General features: G+C 39.9%; 1 protein-coding gene and 1 long non-coding RNA gene across 2 annotated transcripts; one reads left to right on the forward strand and one right to left on the reverse strand.

The window, feature by feature from the left end:
- Positions 1-5,215: 5,215 nt before the first annotated feature.
- On the reverse strand, positions 5,216-11,339 carry LOC113099139 (uncharacterized). The gene is made up of 3 exons (XR_003289303.1): positions 11,252-11,339; positions 5,900-6,012; positions 5,216-5,584 (listed from the first exon to the last, which is right to left on the reverse strand). It is a non-coding gene; the product is annotated as an uncharacterized LOC113099139 (long non-coding RNA).
- A 5,358-nt stretch (positions 11,340-16,697) lies between these two features.
- On the forward strand, positions 16,698-18,044 carry LOC113099126 (CD48 antigen-like). Its single transcript, XM_026264212.1, has 4 exons — positions 16,698-16,871; positions 17,014-17,325; positions 17,440-17,751; positions 17,889-18,044. The coding sequence occupies exons 1-4, from the start codon at positions 16,823-16,825 to the stop codon at positions 17,918-17,920; spliced, it is 705 nt and encodes a 234-aa protein (XP_026119997.1). The 5' UTR covers positions 16,698-16,822; the 3' UTR covers positions 17,921-18,044.
- Positions 18,045-20,263: the final 2,219 nt, after the last annotated feature.

Below are 20,263 nucleotides of genomic sequence, written 5' to 3' on the forward strand. Positions count from 1 at the left end.
CTGAGCAGTTTCTGTCCAGTAAAGATGACAGATAATTTAAATTAAACAAACATCCGCACAGTTTTAACCATAATAATGCAGAGAATAAAATTAATTTGGTGATTTAAGAGGAACATCAAATAATTATGTTTAGTTTACATAAGACCCCTTAAGACAGAATTATGATCTTTGTAAATTTTCTAGTAAATTTTGCACTTTAACCCTTTCGCAGTTTAAAATATTCTAGCTGAGACCCCGGCGTGAGTAGTCAACAGCCAGAACATCCAGAGCATTTGCCAGAGCATTTTTAACAAAGTGTTTAATGTTCTTCTCACTTCAGCCACAAACATTCCCCATGGAGGAATCAAGAGTGACATTCGTGTAGACACTGCTGTCAGGGAGGGCCGCTCTGTGGAAAACACAACATAGCTAGGAGATTAGTTGATATCAGGCAAGGAGACAGAACTGTTTCAGACTATTCTATCGAGTTTTGGACTCTGGCAGCGGAGTCTAATTGGAACGAGGAGGCACAGTGGGATATGTTCCTACATGGGCTGGCTGATCGCATTCAAAAATAAATATTTGTGTTGGAGTTACCAGGAAAGTTGGACAGCCTGGATTCACGCCTGCAACAAAGAGACCAGCGTAATCAGAGTCCGCTGTGTTAGAGTTTTCCTGGTTGTTCTCCAACAGAACCTGGGGTTGCGATTAGCCATGGGGAGAGCTAAGATTCCCTGGGAAGAGAAAGAGTGTCAGAGAAGTCAAGGGCTTTGTCTGTACTGTGAGGCTGTGGGACATCTCTTAGCGAATGCCCAGTAAAAAACCAAGCATTAAAACAGGTTTGAGGCTACTGTCGGGTGGAGCCTCACATAAGAAACCCTAATCCAGTACTCTCCTCCTGGTAAAACTGCAATGGGCAACTGGAAACCACGAGTGCAGAGCTTTATTTGATTCAGGATCGGAAGGTAATTTTTTGTACTTTGCACTCGCTAGACACCTTCTCATTCGGATGGTTCCCTTAGTAAGATGATTTTTGTCAAGGTGTTCAATACACAGTTGTTGCCTGGTGTTTCTCACTCCACTCCCACACTGACGCTTTTCACTTCTGGCAATAAATCAGAGCGTATCAAGTTTTTTCTCACTGACTCTCCACTGGTGCCTGTCGTGTTGGGCCACCCGTGGCTTACTCCACATAACCCTACTGTGGATTGGAATCAGAGTTCCATATCAGCATGGAGTAAAGACTGCTATGCACCAAGTCTTGTGTCTGCATGTTCCGCTGCCTCTTGTGTTTCACTGCAGGATGAGATGGTGAACCTGTCAAACGTGCCCAGGGAGTACCACAACCTGAAGGAGGTGTTCAGTAAGTCCAGGGCTGCTTCTCTTCCTCTACACCTTCCCTATGACTGTGCCATAGATCTAGTGCCAGGTACTTCTCCGCCTTAGGGCAAGGTATACTCACTTTCAGTTCCTGAGAGGGAGGCCATGTAGAAATATTTTTCTGTTTCTCTGGCATCCAGGCTAATTAATCCTTCTTTTTCTAAAGCAGGGGCAGGGTTTTTTTTTTTTTTTTTGTGGCAAAGAAAGATGGTTCCCTGCGACCTTGCATTGATTACATTGATTAGTTTAGGCTCCCTTTCTTATGGCCCCTGATTTCACATGTCAGTTAGTGGTGGAGGTCAACACCTCAGAGGTGGGGTTAGGTGCACTTCTTTCTCTGTGTACTTTGGACATTAAGATCCATCTATGCACATTTTTTTCTTATCGATTGTCTCCAGCTGACCGCAATTACGACATTGGTAACAGACAGTTGCTGGCTGTCAAATTAGCATTGGAGGAGTGGCATCATTGGTTAGAGGGTTTGGGGGTCCCCTTCATAGTATGGGTCATTCACAAGAACATTGGGTATATCAGGTCTGCCAAATGCCTTAACTCCAGACAGGCTCGCTGGACATTGTTTTTCAGTCGTTTTGATTTGTCCCTCGACCGGGCTCCAAGAATATCAAGCCTGCCATCTCCCAAGTGCATTGGTCTCTGTGCTCACTTGGGAGATTGAGTTGAAGGTTCGCACAGCCTTAGAAGGGGTAGAGTCTCCACCTACCCCTATTCCATTTGTAATAAGCTGGCTCCCAAATTCATTGGCCTGTTTCCTGTCACTAAAATTATCAGTTCAGTGGCAGTCCACCTCAAACTTCCTCCTGCATACACGAGAATTCACCCCATGTTGCATGTCTTAAAAATTAAGCCATTTTCCATTCTCCCCTTAATCCGCATTCTCCGGTGCCTCCACCGCCACGTCTCGTGGATGGGGAACCCACTTATTTGGTAAACTACATTCTGGAATTGAGGCAGGAGATGCATATTCCAACACTTGGTGGACTGGGAAGGTTACAGTCCAGAGGAGAGGAGTTGGGTCCCTGCCAGAGACATATTGGATCACTTATTGGATCACTTTATTGATGATTACAGTCACTGGGTAATGTTGGCAGGGGTAGACGGGGTACTGTCACAGTTGTTGGGTTCACTTACTCATCCGTGCATATTATTTGTGCGTTAGTGGGTGTGTCTCTGTGCGGCTGTGGTGAGCTGGTCAGTTTTAACTTCAGGTCGTTATCAGGCTCTTTTAAAGCGAGCTTACCCTGTTTTGTTTTTAAGTTCCTAAGTGTCAGTTGTCCTGTCTGGCTGATGCTTCTCATGGTTCCTGATCTCTCATCTCCGGATTGGAATTCCTACTCACTGAATTCCTATTCAGTGAGGCTGCCCATTGTGTCCCTGCGCTACCTTGCCACCGTGCCTGGCATGATCATCCATGCCCTACTATTTGTCTGTTGATCCTCTCAATAAAGCATTGATTGTACCGCAATTGAATCCTATCTCTTTTGTGTCTTGACAACATTAATAATCAAATGAACCTTTATAACTCTGACCAAATTGTGTTTGAGCAATCAGCTCTTTATCTAATTTTCACTTTTCAACCTTCTCTTTCAGTGGTATTTTAATAAAAACAATCTCATCTAAAAACAGCAGTTTTCTTATTCTATTTTAGTAAAGCAAGTTCTTCATTGCAGAAAAACAGCAGGCAGTTTTTTTCTTGGCAAAATGTATTAGGCAGCTACCTTTATTATCTAAGCATGCTTCAATAAAACACAATTTTTGTTTTATTCATATACATGACATGCATATGGTAAAATAAAATGATTCAGAATAATCTCGTAATGGCTTTTCCAACCAACATAAAAAATTTCATTTTATTTTATTTTAGTGATATATTTGCACATTGCATCAACAAGTTCCAGTGCTATAGTTAAATGCTGATACTGTAGCTCATGAATCAAAATTAAATAATGAATGTATATCTTAGTTCCTTTAATCTATTATTATTTCAACACTCTGCAAGTATTCTTGCATATCTTGGCACACTTTATTTTCTAAAACAACATTCAAACAAGTCCCTTTATTGCTTAGGGCTCACACACTCATCCTTTGTCCTTTTTTAGATAGGGCTCATACACCCATTCACTTTTCTCCAGTGTAACACCAGCCACAAACGTCTTCGGGACCTAATCACGCCTAAGTGATGGTCCAGGAGGGGTGAGTACGTCCTGCTCCACCAGATATAGAGTTAATTTTCTCATACAACCACAGTCATTAACACAGACACACAAACTTACATTAAAAATAAATATAAACAGACTACAATACACTCCTCCTGGGTGACCTTTCCGTTCTGCCCTTTCACTGATACACTTCCTCCATACAGTAAAAAAGCAATACCCTGCTGGAATTTCTGCCTTTCCAATCAGACTCCTTACATCTTCTACAGAGCGGTATCCAAAGGACTTTGTGCGCTTTCTTATACTTTATCTGCTTACGTCTACTAATTTCCATCAGGGCACACTAATCAGTAAACTGTCACGGCGTGGTAGGACACGCAGAGGAAGAAACAGGGTCTGGGTCCAAATGCAGGGAAATTAATTGTTTAATTATAAACAAGAACAAAAAGGCCAAAAACAAAACAGAAACAAATCACGGGAACTGAGCAGACGCAGCCAAAATGCAAGACACGAAGCATACGTAATGACACTAAACATTAGACATATAATACATCCAGACAGAGTGGTGTGTGAGACGAGAATATATAGTCCATGACAATGAGAAACAGCTGTGTGTGTGATTGAGAGACAGGTGTGCAGTGTGAAGGTAAATGAGTCCGGGAGCAAGGGAGAAACACAGGTGTAGCAACTAAAACAATGATGAGGTAACAAGATAGGCGGGGTAAGAAAAAGACAGGAGAGAGCACATGGCACCAAACAAACACAACACTCACAGAAGAAAGTGACAGAAAGACAGAAAACTGTGACATAAACACAGATCCTTGCATGCACAACCTGCCCTCATTTACTATTACAGTAAAACGTGCAATTATTTCTTCTGGAATCAAAACTTTTCTTTTTGTTCTTTATAATTAGAGGAGCATTTTCGAGTGCACATATCACCACTGGCCAACTCTGGCAAACATTATATAAGCAAAAAACTGGCTAACTTATTGTTTAGTGGCCACTTATTAATGTTGTTCGTCAAGCCAGCCCGAAATGGTCCTCCACCCTCCGCTCCTTTCCAGTCCCTTTATAGACGCCTAATGTGATGGTTTCTACAATGTCTATGAAGAATCACTTTCGAAGTCTTGGGGTTTTGATGCCAGAAAAATAGACTTTTATTCTCAGAGAGATAGAGATAAACTGTTAAATGGTGTATAGATGACCTGCAGATGATCTGTCGAATCTTTGTCTGTACTCTCTCTCATACAGTGTTTGCTGAAGGAAAGCCCATGTTCAATACATTTCATACATATGGTTCTTGTTTATCAGCTCTTTTACCACTTTTGCCTGTGTCTCCAGCCAGCCACCCAGAAGCAGACAGGAAACCTTAATTTTATGTTTCGTGAAAGCAAGGGTCCCATCATATATTTTGTCTTATGCCAAAACAGGACATGCAGCCCCACCGTATGTCTGCACATTCCATTCTCACGAAGGCCTCTACACACAGGCAAATACATGATTATAATATTAGAATAACCTGATTCACCTGATGTTTATTATCAGAATTTTTATTTATTACATTTTTTATTATTATAATTTAATGTTTTGGCGTTGAGAAAGTTGAAACAGAGTCAGCGAAAAACACATTTATTTTTTAAAGTTCGTAAAAGAGCAAATGAGACATGTTAAAACATATGAACACTTGTCTGATCTTTCTTTATGCCATGGGCAATTTCAGAAACTTGCATTCCATCCACACTGTTCACGCTGGCACCATAAAACACAGTCTCAGTTTTATCAAGTTTAATTGGTTTTATTGTATTTTTGTCTGTATAAGCACCAGATGAACATAAACTTTTATATGAATGGCATCCCCAAAACAATATAGTCAAGCATGACAAAAAGCAAGATTTATGTAAAAATATATCCATAAAACAAGCAAATTAAAACTGAATAACATGTCAGGCAAAGCCCACGTTTATCTTGTTACAGTGATTATGAACTGTTGTTTCTCTTCATTTTTCCATGCTGATCCTGAGAGTGATTCACTTTATTTTCACTGAAACCTGTTATATAATCAAAGAAAGTATCACAGTAAAAACAATAAACGATGAGTAAATTTCAATAAATAAATAAATAATAGTTGATAATAATAAGTTCCCTTGCACTAATGTTAATCTTCATTACATTTACAATAGGAAAAGCAATCATCTGTTATCTTTTCAACAGTAGTTATACTTAAATTAAAAACAGAAACTTTCTCATCTACAGTGTGTAGAAACAAACAAATGAAGAAAAAAACTGAACTTTACTTTTTCATTTCTTTTAAATACTGAATAACATTATTAGCTTGTACTTTATGAGTTGACTGTAATACTTACACCTTTGATTTCGTTGTCTACAAATCTTTCAGCAAAAAACACAATTACAGCCCAAACTACCAGACCAACACCAGCACCATATATCCCTGTAGGAGCACCTGACTGAGGTGGAGCTGTGATGGTAAAGAGAGACAGTCATTAATGAGAATGTGTCTGATCTATAACCAACACTAGAAACATCAGCACTATATATATATATATATATATATATATATATATATATATATATATATATATATATATACATACAGGTGCTGGTAATATAATAAGAATATCATCAAAAAGTTGATTTATTTCAACTTTCAATTTCTTGTATAATATATTTATTCATTACACACAGACTGATATATTTCAGCTCATCTGCATTCTTGGGTATGACATATCGCATCTTCCTCTTCACAATACCCCATAGATTTTTTATGGAGTTAAGGTCAGGTGAGTTTGCTGGCCGATTAAGAATATAGATAACATGGTCCTTAAACCAGGTACTGGTAGCTTTGGCACTGTGTGCAGGTGTCAAGTCCTTTTCGAAAATGAAATCTGCATCTCCATAAAGTTGGTCAGCAGCAGGAAGCATGAAGTGCTCTAAAACTTCCTGGTATACGGCTGTGTTGACCTTGGACCTCAGAAAACACAGTGGACCAACACCAGCAGATGACATGGCACCGCAAACAATCACTGACTGTGGAAGCTTTACACTGGACCTCAAGCAACATGGATTGTGTGCCTCTCCTCTATTCCTCCAGACTCTGGGACCCTGATTTCCACAGGAAATGCAAAATTTACTTTCATCAGAGAACATATCTTTGGATCAATCAGCAGCAGTCCAGTCCTTTTTAAAGCGAGATGCTTCTGACGGTGTCTGTTATTCAAGAGTGGTTTGACACAAGGAATGCGACAGCTGAAACCCATGTCTTGCATACGTCTGTGCATAGTGGTTCTTGAAGTGCAGTTATTCCTATTGCTTGTACACTTTTTTCTACCACATCTTTTCCTTCCCTTCACCTCTCTATTAATGTGCTTGGACACAGAGCTCTTTTAACAGCCAGCCTCTTTTACAGTGACCTTTTGTGTCTTGCCCTCCTTGTGTCAATGGTTGTCTTTTGGACAACTGTCAAGTCAGCAGTCTTCCCCATTATTGTGCCTTTAAAGGTGTTTTGAGTTAATTAGATGATCAGAGTGTGGCACCGGGGTGTCTTAAATATTGAACCTTTTCAGAATATTCAAATTTTCTGAAATACTGAATTTGGGATTTTCCCTAGTAGTCAATTATAAACATCAAAATTAAAAGAAATAAACATTTGAAATATATCAGTCTGTGTGTAATGAATGAATATAATCTACAAGTTTCACTTTTCGAATGGAATTGGTGAAATAAATCAACTCTTTGATGATATTCTAATTACATGACCAGCACCTGTATGTATGTATGTATGTATGTATATTGTGGCGGGGGGGGGGGGGGGGGTAGGGTTTAGTGAAGTCGGCAGCGGGAGAGAGAATCAGGAGACGAACGGTAAGTGAGTGGTTTGGGCGGAAGCGATCAACACCTGTTTCTTGTTTCAGTAATTGCCGTGGAGAGAGTATAAAACGCCAGGGGAGACAGAAGCAGGAGAGAGAGAGATGGACTGCTGACTGGAACTGGAAGGAGTTACCCGGAAGCGTTTGCCGATAGTGTGTGCGCTAGTGTCATAATAAAAGTCACCATTTGTGTTTGTAAAGATTACTTTTTGTTTTATTATTAAAAACTTGTCAGCAGTCCATCCAACCCCTTGTACTCTTCCTTTCCTCCTACAAACTTACTACACTGGTGCCGAAACCCGGGAAAGGAAGAAGGAGTGCCACTGCCATGCAGAGCCCGTCCTCCACGACCTGAAGAGGGCCATCATTCAGCGGGTCAGCCGGACCCCAGAGCAACATCACCAGCGGTTCCATTCACTGGACCTGTGGGAATCCAGTCGGCCCTTCGTGATGGCCCAGCAGCTCCGGGACTCCTGCCGCAAGTGGCTACTGGCCGAATGAAGTGATGTGGAACACATCATCGACCTTGCGGTGCTGGAGCAGTTCATCGCTTGGCTTCCGAAGAGAACAGCCGAGTGGGTCCAGTGTCACCGTCCCACGTCGCTGGACTCGGCCATCCATCTAGCGGAGGACCACATGGTGGTGTGCCCAGGGGTCGGCGAACCCACAAACTCAGTCTCTCTCTCCCCCTCTCTCCCCTCTCCTTCTCTCTCTCGACCTGTCCCTCTCCCTAGGTCCCGTCCACCCGGCCCTCCTCGTGTCCTCGTTCGACCAAGGGCATCACGTGAGTCCAAGGGCCCCGCCCACGGCAGCTTCTGTTCCTCCGCTCTCTCCGCGCCAACTCTCCAATCCACTCCCTGCCATTGGGCGGCGGGAAGGTCTGGGCTGGCCTGTTGGCATTGCGGGGAACGATGATCCGGGTCCCGGATGTCCCAAAGGCCACCCCCGGTCAAGCAGGAGAGTACCAAATACCCGTGTGGATTCAGGATGTAACCAAACCTCACTCCATCAAAGCCTGATTCAACCGGGGGCATTGGATTCAAGCAGCGTGGTTAAGGTGCGGTGCGTACACTGGGATGTGGTGGAGTATCCGGTTGTCCTCATTATTATTCAGTTCAGGGGTCAAAAGCATAGTGTGGAGGTAGCGGTTAGTCCCCACCTCCGGCATCCGATAATTTTGGGAACAAATTGGCCCGTGTTTACTGTTTTATTGGGGTCTTTATGTGTGGATGTCTCTTGGGGAAATACAGCACGGAAGGGGGCCGCGCGGGTGCAGGTGGGGGAAACTGAGCCAGGACCGCTGGGTTCTGCTTCAGGGGAACCGAGCGAAATCGGGAGACTTATTCTCTCGGAGTGTGATGACTTTCCTCTGGAGCAGTCTCAGGACGAGACATTAAAACATGCTTTTCAGCAGTTCTGCTCCATCAATGGCCAGCCTCTCCAACCTGCCCACCCGCTCACCTATCCGTATTTTGCCATTTTAAGAGATCGCTTGTATCGAGTGACCCAAGACGCTCGGACAAAAGTAAATAAAACCCAGTTGTTGATTCCGAAGAGCCGCGGGGAAATGCATTCCCATGCAGCTCATTCTAATCCCATGGCCGGCTGTTTGGGACAGGCAGCAACACTGAATCACCTCATGTCCCATTTCTTTTGGCCAGGCATTCACAACAACATCAACAGCACGTCTTGTCTGGGAATGTCAGTTGGTGAATTCACCGGCCGCCCCAAAAGCACCTTTGCACCCCCTTCCCTTTATGCAGGTCCCCTTTGAGAGAATTGGTTTGGACCTCATCGGGCCATTAGAGCGATCCGCACAGGGACATCGCTTTGCATTAGTCATAGTTGACTACGCAACACGATATCCTGAAGCAGTGGCCCTCCTCAACGTTTTCGCTAAAAGTGTTGCGGACGCCTTGTTTCGTCTAATCTCACGGGTGGGGGTTCCAAAAGAGATCCTCACCGATCAGGGCACGGCGTTTATGTCACGTACGCTACGGGAACTGTATGGATTATTGGGCATTAAATCGATTCGAACTAGCGTCTAGCACCCACAGACTGACGGCCTGGTCGAAAGATTTAATCGCACGCTTAAATCTATGATCTGAAAATTCGTTCAAGAAGATGCCAAGGATTGGGATAAGTGGCTAGAGCCCTTGTTATTCGCTGTGCGAGAGGTCCCACAAGCCTCCACGGGGTTTTTTTCCCCCTTTGAGCTTCTTTACGGACGCCAGCCTCGAGGGGTGCTGGATGTACTGAGAGAAACTTGGGAGGAGGGGCCATCTCAGGGCAAAAATGAAATTCAGTATGTGCTGGACTTGATCGGCTAGGCATGGCTCGTTTTTATTCGACATTGGACTTAATGAAGGGTTATTGGCAGATCCCCTTGTCTCCATTATCCAAAGAAACGACCGCTTTCATGACGCCGTTCGGATTACACCAGTTTGTTACCCTCCCATTTGGGTTGTTCGGGGCACCAGCTACCTTTCAGCGCCTCATGGATAAGATTCTGCCCCATGCTGCATATGCGGCTGCCTACATAGATGATATCATTATATTTAGTAATGATTAGCAGCGGAATATGCAGCATCTGAGGGCTGTCCTGTGATCGCTGAGGGGGATCGCTGGACTCACGGCCAACCCAAAGAAGTGTGCGACTGGGCGTATGGAAGTAAGGTATCTGGGCTTCCACTTGGGGCATGGACAGGTGCGTCCCCAAATTGACAAGACAGCCGCTATTGTGACCTGTCCACGTCCCAAGACCAAAAAGGAGGTAAGGCAGTTCTTGGGGCTGGCGGGATATTATAGACAGTTTATTCCTAATTATTCGGACCTCACCAGCCCTTTGACTGACCTTACTAAAAAGGAGGTGCCAGATACGGTCCAGTGGATGGAGCCGTGTCAGCAGGCCTTTACCCAGGTAAAGGGCTGCCCTGTGTGGCGGGCCGTTGTTACACTCTCCTGATTTTTCTCTCCCTTTTCTGTTGCAGACGAACGCATCAGACAGGGGGCTGGGGGGTATGTGGCAGGGGGGGCGTGGTTTAGCGAAGTCCGCAGCGGGAGAGAGAATCAGGAGACGAACGGTAAGTGAGTGGTTTGGGCCGAAACGATCAACACCTGTTTCTTGTTTCAGTAATTGGCGTGGAGAGAGTATAAAATGCCAGGAGAGACAGAAGCAGTCGAAAGAGAGACGGACTGCTGACTGGAACCGGAAGGAGTTACCCCGGAAGCGTTTGGCGATAGTGTGTGGCTAGTGTCATAATAAAAGTCACCATTGGTGTTTGTAAAGATTACTTTTTGTTTTATTATTAAAAATTTGTCAGCAGTCCATCCGACCCCTTGTCCTCTTCCTTTCCTCCTACGAATTTACTACATATATATATGTATAGGGCCAGCACCAGATGACCTGGCCTCCACAGTTACCGGACCTGAACCCAGTCGAGATGGTTTAGGGGTGAGCTGGACCGCGGACAGAAGGCAAAAGGCCCTAAGCATCTCTCGGGGAACTCCTTCAAGACTGTTGGAAGACCATTCCAGGTTACTAACTCTTGAAGCTCATCAAGAGAATGCCAAGAGTGTGCAAAGCAGTAATCAAAGCAAAAGGTGGCTACTTTGAAGAATCTATAATATGACATATTTTAAGTTGTTTCACACTTTTTAGTTATGTATATAATTCTATATATAATTCCACATGTGTTAATTCATAGATTTGATGCCTTCAGTGTGAATCTACAATTTTCATAATCATGATAATAAAGAAAACTCTTTGAATGAGAAGATGTGTCCAAACTTTTGGTCTGTACTGTATATATAAATCTTTGATCTACTTACTCTTGACAATAACGCTGATGGTCCTCTGTAAGGTATGTGTGCTGTTGCTCATGTGTAGATGATAATCTCCAGAGTCTTCGGTTTTGGAGTCACTGATATTGAGATCTCCAGTCTCACGAGAAAGATGTAGTCTGCCACCGAATCTCATATCATCTACATCTCGAGGTCCAAATATATTCGCATCTTTATTGATTTCAGCCACAGTATTACCTCCAGTCTTCCACAGTATCAGATCATATCCCTGAATTTCATTAACACCAGTAATTAGATTGACAGGATCTCTCTCCATCACTGATACTGTCTTCACACCACCTGTCACAGAAACAAATATGGAGAACATATAATTACAAATATAAACAGTTATTTTTTTAGAGATAAGAAAAACATCTCTCTGGGAAGAAATAACCTTGAAACTCTTTTTTCAGACTCTAAGAATTGATGTGTGGTTGAGGTTAAATGAATTTTGTTATGGGTGATGGCACACAATTTTATAATTAGACCAAATTACATAAATAATAATTATAATAATAATAATAATAAAATTACTATTTGAAATGAATACACTCTTTTAAATTTTATTATTGCCATCAGCTGTAATATAGTCTCAACCTCTTGCTGCACGTCCATGGATTAACCATTTGATGCACATTACACACAATTTTGAAAGCACTTTCTTGATTGAGAAAGCTCTTATATGATTGGCTGGTTTTATTTGCCTGGAAACAAAGTTTTGTTTACAATGCAACGCGTGCTGATGAGAAAGAATAATCACAGGATTTGGACACCTGTAACATCTGCTATCTCTATGACATCAGAGTTTATCCTGTCAGATGATATATAGATTTTTTTTTTAAAAATATCTCTAAGTTGTTTGTGATTTCAAAATATGATAGGATTTAGAGAATCTACTCACCACCAACAGCAATTTGGTATTTTCTGTGCAAGACCTTGTTGATGGTGTTGATCTCCACTTTATAAACTCCAGTCTGATCCCTTCGGATGCTGCTGATGACGAGGTCTGGGGTCTGATCCTTCAGATGAATGTTTCTCCATTTTGCATTATCTGGGCCGTTTAATCCGTTAACTTGCTTGGGACCATAGCCGGTTCCAATGTTTGATAGTTTACATTTACTACATGATTTTACCATCAAAATTTTAAATAATATTCACAAATAATACATAAATTTAAAGCTTAAAGTCTTGAGCACCATTCTTTATAATTGTAATGTCATATACATGACATCGTTTTAATTCATAGCAAGAGTTCTCAGCAGATCATGTGACATCGAAACAAGGAGTTCTGAACAGTTTCTGTCCAGTAAAGATGACAGATAATTTAAATTATACAAACATCTGCACAGTTTAACTTTAATATTGCAGAGAATAAAATAAACTAGGAATTTTTAGGAAAGAAAAGGGCTGGATTAAGAGAAATGCTTCTTTGTTAATGAAAAACAGCTTGACACAGGATTATAATCCTTGTAAATTTGTTGGTAAATTTAGCACTTTAACGTTATGTCAGTAGTACAACGCTAAATCATGTTTTCTTTAATCTCACATAAAATATCCTTGCCTCCAGCGTTTTTGTCGCAGCTCTGATTGGACAATCATTCAGAACATCCTAAGAGCTGACTGTTGTGGCATCCAGATCTGCACAAACTACAGCTAATCGTCACAGTATAGCTGAAAAAGCTACACATGTGTGCTCTACCATCACGACATACAACTACATGTCTAATATGACCATTCTGAATTCAGATTTCTACCGCAGTCATATGGTTATGCACATATAGAAGACCTACATCCTACTTTCAAACATAACTTTTATAAACAGCCAAGGATATGAGGAAAAGTTTGCTGGCAGATGCACAATGCTTAATGAAAAGGTGTAAATGTGTACCATCGCTGTTTGTGCCAACAAATTGCGAATCAACAAAGGTGTTCAGTTGTAAATAGTGATGTATCGTGTTTCATCCTCACATGTATGGTTTACTTAATTTAAGGAGGAATCTAATTTTTATTGGTACCCCTTCAAAAGTGAATTATATCTTCTGCAGGCGTGTGGCTTTAACGTCACTGCTTTTGTAAACTGCTCTGTCACAATTGCATATATTTATTGCTAAATATCTCTTATTCTAAATTAATAGAGCAATCCTTTACAAAATAGTTAAGCCTCTCTTATCGTTTTTCTAAAGTAAGGAATTTAATTTTGATTCTTGAACATGAAACTGAAAAAAAGCATCTTTCTAAAGAGCCCATAGTTCTGTCTGTAGTCCAGAGGGTTCATGAAGTGTGACTGTTTTAGTTTGTGTAGGTCAGGTTTGTGTTTGAGCTCAACCAGTGGGGGCGACAGTTAAAAGGTTAAGTTAGTGATGATGGTGCCTTGATCTCCACACTTCCACACAATCTGATCAGATCCCTGTATTTGAGTAACACCAGTGTGTAGTGTGACAGAATCTCCCTCCATCAGTGGCACTGACTCCACAACATCTGTCTCAACAACAAACAGTTTAAATGTTTGTTTAAAACAAAGATTGAGCTTATAATGCTGAAATTTCCACACAGTCACACTTTGAATCATGACCCTAAATTCTGAGACTGAAAAGTTTAATAGACTTTACTCCCATGAAGTTATGTTTCTGATTTGAAAATATATTGAAACGGCAAATGCCTTTCAGATTCATCTCTTCAGATATACACTCAATTTTCTAAACAACTGAAGTTGCTTTGTTTTATTTATTTTTTGTATTAAGTTATAAAATAAATCTTACATATCTTATGTTGAATGTATTTCTAGTGTCACACTTAAACCTAACACACCAATCTACCTTACAAACAGATTTCAATATAGCCTCACATAGGATTGTTAATTTGCAACAAAAAACGTCTTTAGATTCTTTTAGAGAATGAACAAATCTCCCTAAAAGTATAGCCTCTTTAGGTTAAAGAAAAAGATGAAATAAATACAGAAAGAAAGAAATTAAACAATTGAACAAACTGTAATTCCACACAAAGTTGGAAAAAACTCACCATGAACAGTAACTTGAAATGTGTTCAGTTTTGCATTTATGCCCCTGATGTCTACACTATAATTTCCATTGTGTTCAGGTCTGATGTTTGTGATGGTCAGAGATCCAGTCTTTCCGTCCAGCTTCAGTCTGTCTTTGAATATTGCGCCGGGGCCATCTAACGTAGGGGGAGTTACATCTGCTTCATTCATTTTAGCTATGATTTCATCACCAAACTTCCATATTATCTTACTATCCTTCGGTACTTCAGTAACATTAGTGTGTAGAGTGACTGAATCTCCCACCATCACTGATACTGACTTCACTTCATCTGCTTCAACACCAAACACACCTGAAGAACAAACAGAAACAGTTTTGTTACATAACAGTGTAGTACTGTAAACTTGCATAAAAATATGTGTGCTATACTGACACCATATTAATGAAAGCGTACAGTTATATCCCTGTATTGGTACTGGGAAATTACAATATTATTATATTTGACACTATAGTTCCATGTGTTTGGGCAGCTCTCTAAAGTGATCTGTTTCATTCACAATGATGTACAGTACATAGTGTCATAGTTTCCAAATACTATTTGCAAATACCTATTTTCCATAAAACCAGTCATTTATACTGAGTCCCTTCATACACTAACATTTTGGCAGCAGTCTAGTATTGATACAAAATGCAGTAGCTTTGTAAGTGTTTTTTTATTATTATAAAAAAAAATGTTTACAATGAAAGTAATGCAACTAAACAGATTTGTTGCATTTTGTCTCTTGAAAATGAAGGCAAAGTTTCTTCAAAGCATGCAAATTATGTCTATTCTGTTTATTTGGATTAATGTTCTTGGATGTTAAATGAATCGACACAACTCAGCAAACAAACACTGATGCTTCACAAAGACTGAACAAATGGCACAATGCATACATTTTATTTGCTGTTTAATTTAAAATATTTCCTATTTATTAACTTTTTTTTTATAATTTTTATTAGACATAGCTGCACCCTGAATGTGACCAACAGTAATGTGACTAAAGATCAACAGAGAGACTCACTGAATGAATAAAAGAGTGACTTATTGCTGGGGTTTTGCTTTGTTTTGTTCTGATCTGTTTAAACAGTAGGACATGCGTTCGCGTTGTAGACAGTTTTCTATGTAAAATAGTAACACTCAGAATATAACACACTGTCTGGGCCCTCTAGTGTTCACTATTAAACACACACGCGCGCAAACAACTAACCCTCAAAACCTTTACAGTGTTAGTGTTGTCTATTATTATTAGAAGTGTGATTTATCAGTATTTCTATTTATAGAAAAAATATTCATGTTTGTTTAAAGAAAACTCTAGATTTAAAAATAACACGACATGTTTCCGATTTATAGGCTACTGAAAAGGGTGTTAAATTAATTAAAATAATAATAATAATAATAAGTGTTACTCACAGTTCACGAGTAATAAAACCCCCAAAAGGAAGATATTATTCATCATACTGATGTCGCTTCTGATCGCGCCTGAACTACAACAGCATTGATTCAGTGCACTGATGATGGACTTATCAAACCTCTCAAGTCACGTGGTTTCTCCAGAAAGCGGGTGTGTCGCGTCATTATAGACTAGACTACTATTTCGAAATGTTATAGTCGAGCTCGGCGAGATCAAAATTATGAAATGCTTCTCCATTCGAGGCTTGTCATATTCTGCATATTCTTAGTAGGCTAAAATAAACGTTGAAGAATTTCTTTTTAGATTGAACTTTGATTGAAAATTGATTTTGATTAATTAGATAGTTAGATTAATTATGGTAATTCATTTTTATTGCAAAAGGTATTATCCCTTGCAATAAAAGTAACACAATAATCCAGTACAAACATTCAGCAAAATTAATTTAATTTGCACTGAATGATTTTGAGACACTAGCAGCTCCTTCTCTGAGTCAAAGTGAAACCTGCTGTGGTTTTGAGTTTAATTCACATCCGTTTAGTGGCAGGATGACTCAAATTAATGAGGTTTCTCTTGAGTGGACAAATGTCTCGCTCATGTGTGCAGTTGATTTATAGGCTAGGACAGATCATTTTCCATCAAGACAGATTTACACTCTACACAGACATATAAAACAGTTAATCCCTAAACAGTCAGATTTGATTTTTTATCAAAACAAATTCATGCGCTTACTTCTAGCTGTGTGTCAGGGATCGTGATTCGGTAAAATCAATCAATATCATGATTTTTCTGTGGAAGCAAGCTATAAACACAGACTTCCATTTTATGGTTTTAAGGCTAGATACAGGGATATAAAGCGAGCTGCGCATTTACACAATCTTTAAACACTTGACGGAGGCGCGCGGACTGAAAGAGTTGTTATTTTTTTTCTTCTGTCACTGATTGGCTGAAGAGTTTTTATCTGCTTGACGCAGCTCAAGTTATCAATAAACAGTGTTTATGACACTGAAACATTGTTAAACGCCATTCTGTCGTGTTTTTTTGAAGTCAACCCTCATTTTTTTCAGACATTATAACGGACCAGCCACTGAACGGATCTCAAACGGTTGAAGAAAATGATTGACGGGCTTGTTTTGTTCTGTTTATTTTTTTCTCCTCTGATCGGTGAGTAATAAATGTATTTATGGCCTCGGTGTTAGCAGGCTAGCCTACAGATTAGCGTTTAAAACATTTAAGGATTAAGGGTTTCAATTATCTGAATATTTAATATGACAATTTACAATTACTTTTGATTAAATAACTTTAGGCGCTGAGACGCATGAGATCGTGTCAGCGATGGAGGGAGAGTCGTTCACTCTCCGAACTGGTTTCACTGAAAGACAGGGCGATCAAGACATCGAGTGGAGGTTTGGATCGAGCAGGACTTTGTTAACCAGAATAAAGTCAGGAAACATCATTACATTCAGTCACACGGTATTCAGAGACAGACTGCAGCTCGACAGACAGACTGGAGATCTCACCATCACAAACATCAATAATGAACACACTGGAGTTTATGAACTAAGTATCGATCTCGGACAGACAGAGTTGCAAAAAAAATTCATTGTCACTGTTTATGGTGAGTAGCCTATTCTACAGATGCAAACTGAACTTAATTTTATATTTACGTAACACCCATTACCTACTGTCAGTTGTGCTTATTCTTGGATTTATTTATTTATTTACTCTCCAGCTCCTGTGCCTGTTCCTGTCATCACCAGATACTCTCCTCAGTGTTCATCATCATCATCATCATCACCATCATCATCAGAGTTGAAAAGTGTGCTGTTGTGTTCAGTGGTGAATGTGAGTCACGTGACTCTCTCCTGGTACAAAGGAAACAGTTTATTGTCCAGCATCAGTGAGTCTGATTTCAGGATCAGTCTCTCTCTTCCTCTGGAGGTGGAATATCAGGATATAAACACCTACAGCTGTGTGATTAACAATCCTGTCAGCACCCAGACCACACATCTGGACATCACTCAACTCTGTCAGACATGTTCAGGTAACAGTGATATCAGCGTTTCTTCACAGATACCTTGAAACACTAAGAGCTAGATATGTCAAAGTCTATTTGAAAGAGTTTGTTTAATGCAGTTTTTTACAGACTTTGTTTAATGAAGTGCCTTCCTCTTTCTACAGACTGTGACAAATGGAGTCAAAAGGAGCTGTGATCTGATTGGTCGTCTCTGCTGTGGTGGACGTGACATTTTATGATGCAGTGTTTCTTAATCTTTTTTCTGCCATGGCATAGTTTAGATAAGTATCTCACAGCATACCACTTAGCACAAAAAAAAATATATATATAAAGTATTTTGGCTTTATATATGATCAGACACTTGCACCTTGCCCAAATAGAGTTAACAAGGTTTTTGAAGAGTGAATGATGTAGGTATTTTGCTTGTATGATCAAGAAAGTTGTTAATAAAGTGCTTCTTATGGAAGATGTGTTTTTGTAAATCGCATATTTGGTATATTTTGTTTTTGTTTTTCCATTAACTGGCAAATTCTGGATGCTTGGAGAGCAAGGTGCTCCCATAAAGGTCAGTCAAAGCTCACTATTTAATAGTGCTGAAGGGAGATTCATAGAGCTGGATCAGACTTACACTTACCATCATAAACACTAGACTCAGAACTTTATAAACTAATCACAATTATTGGTAATAAGAAGACAAACCAGACATTCAATGTTAATGTTTCTGTTGTGTTACTACTCACTGGTCATTAAACAGAAATACTGGTGTCCATACACTTTATTGATATGGAACACTGTAAATGCTAAAAATAAACTAAAACAAAGAAAACATATTTGTACTCACAACATCATAAATGACATCTAAGACAAATAAAGGAATATACAAAACATTAACACTTTTACCGTTTTTGCCCGGTAACCAGCAGTAGAATGGTCAGGAGCACTAACATGTATCTGAATTCACGGCTTGTCAATCAGTTTGTGCTAACACTTCCAGGTTAAGTTAATCAGGAGGGGTCACATGACATTCAGTTTAGTCAAACTGGGAGTACAATGAAAATAAAACACAATACCAACAACATTCTGAAGTTAGCACACATACAAAGTTATACGCTTTTAAATTATGAAGTCATGAAAGTATAAAAAATAAACACTGACCCCTGAAATCACAAATATGTCATACATAACTGACCTTACAGCGTCACCTACAGGTGAGTATTACAGTGTTTTTATTTTTATTTTTCAGTGTTGCTCATATTTATGTAATAAATGTCTAAATGCCTTCCATTGTTCAATTACACCAATCACAAATAAGCAGGCACTAATCTATTACAGCGTTAACATCCAGCAGCGCAGTCTGAGACATTCCCTCCTCCTCTCCAGCTCCACATGTCTAGACCTGCTTATGAGGAGGTACTTTCACAGATTTGTGAGAGACGCAGGTTGAGCAGTGGTGGTGTTTCGAAAGGACTGTTCTACAGAACCAGAGGCTTGCCGCATGACTATATCAGAGAGATAAGAAGTCTCGCTGCCAGCATCAAACTCAGAATACAGGGAGGGCAGGAACAAACATAATACTCAGAATGAACAAGACAAGACGACAAGGAAAGCCGCAGGGGGGGGAAATGAAACGAGGCAAAACCTATTAAAAATGAATACAAGTTCTGATTAAAATAAGCATGTGAATGCTTGCTTATGGATGTTTGGTCAGGATCCATTGGTGTCATATTTTGAGAAACTGGGAATACTATCTTGTTTCACAAGCACTGTTAGGTTTATTAAGTAATTTGTATAATGGTCTCTCTGAGGGCTAAGCCCCCCTCAGGATGAGATCTTAGAACCGCCCCTGAATGTGACAAGCAAGACTGCAACACCTTCAAATGCATGCAAAATCTGTCAAATGTGAAAAGGTCAATTCGGCTTATTTATTATTTATTTATTTTTTGACATTTTCTCTTATTAATGATTGTCTTTCTTTATCATGTAGCACACGGCTCATAGACTCGGCTCTGAGCGTGCTGATGTCTGCTGCTGCTGGACCTTTGTTGCTTATGGCATAATGTAAATCTGTGTGGAAATGAGGTGTCTAAATTTCTTGTGAAGACTGAGAGAGTTGTGCTGTTTTAACATGCCTGACATGTTTATTCAAACAGTTCAAACAGTTGGCACTTCACTCAAATTTATCCGTTAAACTAAACATGCCTAGACCTGCTGCTAAAGCTTTTCATAAGAGTCAAGCTGAAGATAGTTATGCAAATTTGAACGTGGGAAACAATTCTCCAGTTAGCATTCAAAAATTTGCCTTTAAAATTCACTTAAGGTAATGTAAAACTTAATAATTACATTACTGATTAATTTCAGTTTGCTAATTATATTTATTACAGCTTGCCATCAAAAACTATGCATGAAGAGAGTTTTTTAAGCGAGTGAAATTAAATGAAGCTTTACATTTATCTGTTTATTTTTCATTTGAAGAAATCATTAATTTTATTTACATTTATTTTGAAACATAAACAACAGTTTAAAATGACAAATTTCCTTA

Source organism: Carassius auratus, unplaced genomic scaffold, assembly GCF_003368295.1.
Source record: "Carassius auratus strain Wakin unplaced genomic scaffold, ASM336829v1 scaf_tig00216865, whole genome shotgun sequence".
NCBI classification, from domain to species: Eukaryota; Metazoa; Chordata; class Actinopteri; order Cypriniformes; family Cyprinidae; genus Carassius; species Carassius auratus.